The 9,592-nt window shown below is 45.6% G+C and overlaps 1 protein-coding gene across 1 annotated transcript in view; it reads left to right on the plus strand.

The window, feature by feature from the left end:
* Window positions 1-9,592, plus strand: part of LOC129696054 (uncharacterized protein C8orf34 homolog) — a 64,040-nt gene that overhangs the window by 25,936 nt on the left and 28,512 nt on the right. Inside the window, exon 2 of the mRNA XM_055633461.1 lies at window positions 6,806-6,944. Coding sequence (XP_055489436.1) covers window positions 6,806-6,944 — 139 coding nt within the window. The remainder of the gene's footprint in view (window positions 1-6,805; window positions 6,945-9,592) is intronic.

Genomic DNA, 9,592 nt, shown 5'->3' on the forward strand with positions numbered 1-9,592 from the left:
AAAGAGAAAATACTTTTTTTTCTGGCATTCGAAAGTTAAATGAATACCTATTCATAAACTGAAGCTTTTGAGATGATGACAAGATAAATAGCTAGCACGTTAATGTTTGGAGACATAAAATGATGATAATCATTCATTACATAAAACAAAATAACCATATACCAATTACAGCACGGAAACAGGCCATCTCGGCCCTACAAGTCCGTGCCGAATAACTTTTTTCCCCTTAGTCCCACCTGCCTGCACTCATACCATAACCCTCCATTCCCTTCTCATCCATATGCCTATCCAATTTATTTTTAAATGATACCAATGAACCTGCCTCCACCACTTCCACTGGAAGCTCATTCCACACCGCTACCACTCTCTGAGTAAAGAAGTTCCCCCTCATATTACCCCTAAACTTCTGTCCCTTAATTCTGAAGTCATGTCCTCGTGTTTGAAATGTTAATGATAATTAATTTAATGGTTTTTATGTATATAAATGAAAGGATAGAGTCATTAAACATTTAATTAAGAAACTTAATCAAAAGAAAGGAAAAAGAGCAATGATATTAAGTAGCTCGGTTATTCAGAGCGAACTCATACGTACAAGGATATTAAAGACTCTGTTTTCTGTGGTACTTGAACACCCTTTGAGCATCAAAATGTGCTACATCAATTTTGACTTTAATCTCTCTGACCTATTTGATTCTTAATTTGAATCTTGATTGGATCTCTGTACGTTCCACTTGCCATTTTCATCAATTGATTTTAAAGGAGATGCTTGCTTGTTTTCACTATATTTGTTTTTAAGATAGGCCTATCATAAATCAGCATATCATAAACAGCACTTTAAATATTTGGGTAGGAAGGAACTGGAGATGCGGGTTTAGACCAAAGATAGACACAAAAAGCTGGAGTAACTCAGCGGGTCAGGCAGCATCTCTGGAGAAATGGAATAGGAAGAAGTCTCTCTCGACCCGACATTTCTCCAGAGATGCTATCTGAACCTGTGTTACTCCAGCGTTTTGTGTTTAAATATTTGAGAATCTAATGACTTCCAGTTTGGAAGAGGACGGGTCAGTCATCATGGCTTTGTATGTGGTGCGTCATGTCTTGCTAACTTAATCAAGTTTTTGGAGGTGGTGACAAAGATGATTGATGAGGGTAGGGTGATGGATGTTGTCTGTATGGATTTAAATAAGGCTTTTGATAAAGTTGCCTATGCTAGGCTGATCCAGAAGATTAAGATGCACGGGATTAACAGTGACTTGGTCATATGGATTCACAACTACCCCACTGATATAAAACAGAGGGTTGTGGTGGAAGTTGGATGTGGAGAGGATGTTTCCATTAGTGGGGGAGTCTAGAACTAGAGGGCATAGCCTCAGAATTAAAGGACTTCTTTTAGGAAGGAGATGTGGAGACATTTATTTAGTCAGAGGGTGATGAATCCGTGGAATTCTTTGCCAAAGAAGGCTGTAGAGGCCAAGCCAGTGGATATTTTTAAGGCAGAGATAGATAGATTTTTGATTAGTACAGGTGTCAGAGGTTATGGGGAGAAGGCAGGAGAATAAGGTTAGGAGGGAGAGATAGATCAGCCATGATTGAATGGCGTAGTCGACTTGATGGGCCGAATGGCCTAATTTTATGCAAATGCTGATCAATTAAATAAACGTGGCCTCAGATCTCAAAGGTGGGTGTGGGAAGTTAATCACCTGCAATTAATTAACGTATTAAATATATTGATTAAATTCAGTTTGACTTTAGGGGGAGCAGGTTAGCCATGATATTATGAAACAAAGTTGGCCTTAAGATGTTGAATTGAAATTCTGGGAACCCAGCAGGCAAGTCTGGAGTTAAATAGGTGCTGCTGATTGTAATTGAGCTCAATGCGGAACGCTGATTATTCACAATACTTAATTCAATAAATGTCATTTGAGCTTTGGAAAAGCAGAGTTACTCTAAATTAATTAATTTAATGTAGACCAAATCAAACTGGGTTTTTAATAATCATCAATCATAATTAGTTAATTAACCAAATAATCTCTGATGAATATAAATGCATCTCTAATACTTCTATATATAATACATTTATATATAAACTAGACTAAGTGGGACCCGTTGGGTCCCAGACCCTGGTCCCCCAATGCAACCCATTCCCCAACGCAATATTCCACCACTCACCCATTCCCCCAACGCAATATTCCACCACATAGCCCCTAACTGCGCAGGCGTGGCTCATTTCCTCTCATCCCCCAGCACTCCCTCCCCATCCTTTTTATGTGTTGTAGGGGAGGAGGTGAGGGAAGAGTGGTGTGCGGTGGTAGGGCAGAAGGAGAGTATGTGGGCAGGGGGGCACGCAGGAGGAGGGTGGGAGAGCATGGTGTGGGGGGGAGGGGTATGTGTGAGGGAGGGGGGTGTGCGGCAGGGGGTGTAAGGTGGGAGGGGAGGTGTGCATGTGCTGCGTCCGGCAGCCAGGGGAGGGGAACAGCTTCAGGCGGGGGCTGACGGGGGCCCGTGGGGGAGAGCGGAGCTTTCTGCACCCTGGGGAGGGGGACAGTTCCAGGCGGGGCCTGTCTGGGGCCGGTGGGGAGGGGGAAGCGCTCCCGTGGCCTACTGCTGTTGGACGCTTCCCCCTGGCCCACAAGCCCCCTCCTGAAGCTGTCCCCTTCCGCACTGCAGGATGCTCCCCCCTCTCCACCTAAAGCCATCCCATCCCCAACTGCAGGAGGCTCCCTGCCCTCCCTCGCCACCCCCCCCCCCCCCCCCCCCTCCCACCCCCGGCCCCCCACCAGAAGCTGTCCCCGTCTCCAGCTGCAGGAAGCTCCCCACCGGCTTCAGGCAGGGACTGATGGGGAGCATCCTGCAGCTGGGGATGGGGCAGCTTCAGGCGGGGGATGGTGAAGTGGGAGCGTCCTGCAGTGGGGGAGCGGGCTGGTTTTCAGGCGGTGGATATCGGGGGCCGGTGGGGGTGGGTGCATCCTACAGGTGGGGGAGGAGGATGGCTTCAGGCGGGGGCTGTCGGGGGTTGGTGGGGAAGGGGCGTGGCCTACCGGTGCCACTGCCGCTGCCTACCCCTACCCCTGCCGCTGCTGTGGCTAACCGCTGCCTTTCGCTGTCGTGGACTACCGCTGCTGGTCCCCACCAGCTTCAGGTAGGGACCGGTGGGGAGCATCCTGCAGCTGGGGACGGGACAGCTTGAGGTGAGGGGGGGGGGGGGACGGCTTCAGGAGGGGGCTGTCAGGGGCCAGGGGGGGATGCGTCCTATAGCCAGGGGAGGGGGACATCTTCAGGCAGGGATATCGGGGGCCGATGGGGGGGGTTGGAAGAGTGTCCCTGCAGCGGGGGAGGGGGACGGCTTCAGGATGGGGCCTCCGGGCTCCCCGACTCGGAGCGGCTTCGGAACTCACGGACTCAGGGGGGCTTCGGGGCTCACGGCTTTGGGACAGCTTCTGGAGTCAACCCGGCCAATGGGGCTTTAATCTCTTCGACCCGGTGATTGACAGCAGGTGCTGGAAGGGGCGTCACCATCCTGGCGGCTGACAGGAGTGAGGACCAATCTGTGGATCTTACGATTTTTAAACCTTAATAACTTTTGTAATGTTCCACCGATTGGAACAAAACTGTGCGCTTGCAGCACAAGAGAACAGTGGGTAAGGTGGCAAACAATTGTAGCGCTATCGAGTACCGTTTTTGTGCAAATGTAAATACAAAGCAAACTGGAAGAGGAAAAGATGAGAGTTTTACTTAAGTATAGATGTGTGTCTTCATACCGATGATATTTTGAATGGAAATCTCCAGACAATCTTTTACAGACTAACATGTTGAGTGGACTATCTGGGGAATAGGCTGTTTTAACTGGGTTTTGTGCAATGAGAAAAGAATAATTAACAACCTTGTTGTAGGCAGCCCTTGAGTAAAAGCAATCATAACGTTTTAGAATTTTCATACAGTGGAGTGCTCATGTAGTACTGCTTATTTCAATTTTATTAAATTAACTTAATTAAAACTATTTTCAGATTGTTTTTTGTCATGCTTGATTTTGACTGGGTATTTGCTGGTGTGAGTAATTTTGTGCATCCCATTTATCAAATGAACAGTATTCCTTGTGCAGCAATTGCTTTGCACCAACATTTTTAAGGAACCATTCGCTGAGCAGCGATCCCATTGCACCACCCGTTTATAAGAACCGTTGATTAGAAGTTCATTTCCACAAATGCAACAAAGTCCTGTGAGACAGATTTTTGGTTCAACTGAGAGTCGAACAATATTTTGCACATTTCTGGTTGTCTTTGGTACCCACTGTGAAATTTGATGCTTAGCTTTTCAGCAGGATTTTCATTTGCCTTAGCATCAATTTTTCTGATGTTTTATCACAAATGATGCTACCCACAAAGCAAAACTCATAAATCATTATAGTAAAATAGAACAAAGAACAGTACAGCACAGGAACAGGCTTGAGGCTACAAAGCCTGTGCCAAACATGATGCACAGTTAAACTAATCTCCCGTGTCTGCAAGTGATCCTTAACCTCCATTCCTTGTTTATCCATGTGCTCATGTGCCTATCCTAGATAAAGGCTTTCTTACAGTTTGCCTCTGTGCTAGTGACTTGTCATGCATGGGTCTAGGGTCTGGGGTCAAGGATGCATTTTGCACGTGACATTAAAACGTGCATGCTGTTTAGCAGATGTGCAACTAATTCTGTGACTGACTGATTCCCTCCACTTTAGTCATCGAGGTTTTGATAAAATTCACACATGAAACCAGTGAATTCTTCAACTATGTTGTTGATCAATTGTACAGCAAAGGAAAGGTGTCTTTGATTTATATATTGGTCTTTGTCATGTGCACCGAGATACAGTCAAACATTTTCGCCTGCTATCCAGGTACATCATACTTTACATTTGTTCAAGAGGTAATACAAAAAGAGAAAGGCAACGGTGTTACTGCTACAGAAAAAGTCCAGTTAAAAAAATAACAGTGGGGAAGAATCTGTTCTTGAATCTGGTGGTAAGGTGGGGCGCTGCAAGACAGCTGCCCTGCCAGCAGCGTGTTAGTCATTTCTACTTTTTTTTTTTTTTTTAAATATGTCAAAATGTTTGCTTTAGTGTATTTTGGAGAGGGGGTGGTGGGGGGGGGGGGGGGGGGGGGGGGGGGGGTGTGGGTGGGTGGGGGGGGGGGGGGGGGGGGGGGGGGGGGGGGGGGGGGGGGGGGGGGGGGGGGGGGGGGGGGGGTTTAAGGGGGAAACCGCTTTTGGTCGCCACCTCCACGGAGAGGCAACTTTTTCCATGTTTCCTCCCTCGCGGCCTAACACCAAGGATTGGTACGGCCTTTCCCGGAGTCGGACCCGGAGCTTCAGCAGCGGGCGCAGCGTGGACTTTTTCCGATCACTGGCCTGTGGATTGTTCAGCCTGAAGCCGTGATCTGCGGAGCTTCTAGCTGCGGGCGCGGCGTCCGGAGCCTGGGATCGCTCGTTGGGGATTCCTGGAGGAAAAGAACTCCGACCGCCGGCACGCGGCCTTCAACATCTTGAAGCCGCGGTCTGCAGAGCTTCTAGCCACGGGCACGAAGTGGACTTACCATCCAGAGCGGGATCCCTCACCTGGGATCCCTGGAGAAGAGCTCCGACCGCCGGCCTGTGGCCTACATCATCTTGAAGCTGCAGTCCCCGGCAGGGAAACACCGATTCGGGACATACCTTCCAGAAGAGAGGGCCTGTACATCTGGCTGCCCGCAGCGGCGATTGCGGAGGTTTATGGCCCCGACCATGGGAGAACAATGGAGGAGGACTGACTGTACTTTGTGCCTTCCACCACAGTGAAGAATGCTGTGGTGGATGTTTGTGCTAAATTTTATTTTGTATTATGCGTTCTTTTTTATTGTACTGCTGCTGGCAAGTTCAGTTCACTGCACTTTATTGTGTATGTGATGAACAAATCTGATTGATTGATTGATTGATTGATTGGCTTTTAACCTATTGTGTCTTCTGCCCAACGGAAGAGGAAAGAAGAGAAATTTATGACCTGGATGTGAGTGGCCCTTGATAATGTCGGCTGCCTTCTCGAGGCAGCGTGAGGCATACATGGTGTTGATGTGGGTAGATGGAAGGCTCATTTGTGTGATGCGATGGACTGGCCTGCATTGGGGTGGAAGATTGCAACCATCACGTGGTCCGCCCTGTTTCGATTAATGCAATCAACTCGACATGCACAAACAGAAGATCAAATAGAACAAGTTGTCCTTCAACTTTAGGCTGTGCACGCCACACGAAAGAAGAAGACTGGCCTGCATCCACACTCTCCATAATTTTTTGCAGTCTTGAGCAGAGCAGTTGCCATACCAAGCTGTGATGAATGCCATATGCTACTGTCTATGGTGCATATTTAACTGCTACCTAAGTATCCTTGGGAGAGCAAATGTTCCTGAAATGTCTTATTTGCAGTGACATTATGTGGTACATTCATTCTCTCAGCATAATAAATTAGCAATTTATATAATAAAAGTATTTAAATATAATTCTAATACTGAAACTTAGTAATTCTGATATTATTTTTGTTCAACTCTGCCCAATGTAGAGTGACTCTTTCATCTGTTATAATCACAGGATTATATAGGTTATGTTAAGAAATAATATGTATGCCACTGCATCTGTGTAGCCATTATAACGTATTGTGCAAGTAACATTTATTGAATACAAATACTGCTGAGTTTTATAGAAGATCAAACAAATATATGTATTCAGCAAACTATAGATAGAAAGATGGAAATATAATAAGACTTTATTTCAAATACATTTGTCTCTGTTCTTTATCATTTAGGAAATGATGACAAAATTAATAACAGAGACACCTACCAAGCCAATTCCATTTTTAATAAGCCACCTGCAAAATAAACAAGGAGGTCCTGGCCAGCTACAAAGAACATTTTCAGGCTCAGCTGCCCTCTGGGCTGAAACGGGTAATGAAAGAGTTTTCTCTATTTTCAAGTATCAATGAACAGAATAATGTTTGAATATAATCGAAATACTATTTTATTACTGTGCAAGCATATGGAATATTGTGAAAGACTAAATACATGTCCTAGTTGTGCAGGCCAATGGACCATCTTGATGCAAGGTGGACCCTCACGTAAAGTTCTAGTGGGAGGTAGAGACGATTGTTTTCTTTGGTTCCTTTGCACACATCTAAAGGATTAGAGAATCACTCAGAAACCCCACAACAGTAGTTCTACCTCCTTCATTACCAACAGCTGCACTGGGTAGGTATACTGGTTATATTGTGTGACTATTAAGGTTATTATTGAATAACAGGAAGTGTAAGCAAAAAAGTACTACTGAAGGAGGATAGCATTTTGCAGGAAAGATTTAACACAGAACATAGTGCAGCACAGGAACGGGCCCTTCAGCCCTCAATGTTTGTACTGAACATGAAACCTATCTCACCTCCCTGTACATGATCCATATCCTTATATTCCTTGCACTACCATGTGCCTATCTAAAACATAGAAACATAGACATAGAAATTAGGTGCAGGAGTAGGCCATTCGGCCCTTCGAGCCTGCACCGCCATTCAATATGATCATGGCTGATCATCCAACTCAGTATCCCGTACCTGCCTTCTCTCCATACCCCCTGATCCCCTTAGCCACAAGGGCCACATCTAACTCCCTCTTAAATATAGCCAATGAACTGGCCTCAACTACCCTCTGTGGCAGAGAGTTCCAGAGATTCACCACTCTCTGTGTGAAAAAAGTTCTTCTCATCTCGGTTTTAAAGGATTTCCCCCTTATCCGTAAGCTGTGACCCCTTGTCCTGGACTTCCCTAACATCGGGAACAATCTTCCTGCATCTAGCCTGTCCAACCCCTTAAGAATTTTGTAAGTTTCTATAAGATCCCCTCTCAATCTCCTAAATTCTAGAGAGTATAAACCAAGTCTATCCAGTCTTTCTTCATAAGACAGTCCTGACATCCCAGGAATCAGTCTGGTGAATCTTCTCTGCAATCCCTATGGCAATAATGTCCTTCCTCAGATTTGGAGACCAAAACTGTACGCAATACTCCAGGTGTGGTCTCACCAAGACCCTGTACAACTGCAGTAGAACCTCCCTGCTCCTATACTCAAATCCTTTTGCAATGAAAGCTAACATACCATTCGCTTTCTTTACTGCCTGCTGCACCTGCATGCCTACCTTCAATGACTGGTGTACCATGACACCCAGGTCTCGCTGCATCTCCCCCTTTCCCAATCGGCCACCATTTAGATAATAGTCTGCTTTCCCGTTTTTGCCACCAAAATGGATAACCTCACATTTATCCACATTATACTGCATCTGCCAAACATTTGCCCACTCACCCAGCCTATCCAAGTCACCTTGCAGTCTCCTAGCATCCTCCTCACAGCTAACACTGTCCCCCAGCTTAGTGTCATCCGCAAACTTGGAGATATTGCCTTCAATTCCCTCATCCAGATCATTAATATATATTGTAATTAGCTGGGGTCCCAGCACTGAGCCTTGCGGTATCCCACTAGTCACTGCCTGCCATTGTGAAAAGGACCCGTTTACTCCTACTCTTTGCTTCCTGTTTGCCAGCCAGTTCTCTATCCACATCAATACTGAACCCCCAATGCCTTGTGCTTTAAGTTTGTATACTAATCTCTTATGTGGGACCTTGTCAAAAGCCTTCTGGAAGTCCAGATACACCACATCCACTGGTTCTCCCCTATCCACGCTACTAGTTACATCCTCGGAAAATTCTATAAGATTCGTCAGACATGATTTACCTTTCGTAAATCCATGCTGACTTTGTCCAATGATTTCACCACTTTCCAAATGTGCTGCTATCCCATCTTTAATAACTGACTCTAGCAGTTTCCCCACTACCGATGTTAGACTAACTGGTCTGTAATTCCCCATTTTCTCTCTCCCTCCCTTCTTAAAAAGTGGGGTTACGTTTGCTACCCGCCAATCTTCAGGAACTACTCCAGAATCTAAAGAGTTTTGAAAGATTATTACTAATGCATCCACTATTTCTGGAGCTACTTCCTTAAGTACTCTGAGATGCAGCCTATCTGGCCCTGGGGATTTATCGGCCTTTAATCCATTCAATTTACCCAACACCACTTCCCGACTAACCTGGATTTCACTCAATTCCTCCAACTCCTTTGACCCGCGGTCCCCTGCTATTTCCGGCAAATTATTTATGTCTTCTTTAGTCAAGACGGAACCAAGTAGTTATTCAATTGGTCCGCCATATCCTTGTTCCCCATGATCAACTCACCTGTTTCTGACTGCAAGGGACCTACATTTGTTTTAACTAATCTCTTTCTTTTCACATATCTATAAAAACTTTTGCAGTCAGTTTTTATGTTCCCTGCCAGTTTTCTTTCATAATCTATTTTCCCTTTCCTAATTAAGCCCTTTGTCCTCCTCTGCTGGTCTTTGAATTTCTCCCAGTCCTCCGGTATGCTGCTTTTTCTGGCTAATTTGTACGCATCATCCTTCGCTTTGATACTATCCCTGATTTCCCTTGTTATCCATGGATGTACTACCTTCCCTGACTTATTCTTTTGCCAAACTGGTATGAACAATTTTTGTAGTTCATCCA

Source organism: Leucoraja erinacea, chromosome 4, assembly GCF_028641065.1.
Source record: "Leucoraja erinacea ecotype New England chromosome 4, Leri_hhj_1, whole genome shotgun sequence".
Taxonomy (NCBI): Eukaryota; Metazoa; Chordata; class Chondrichthyes; order Rajiformes; family Rajidae; genus Leucoraja; species Leucoraja erinaceus.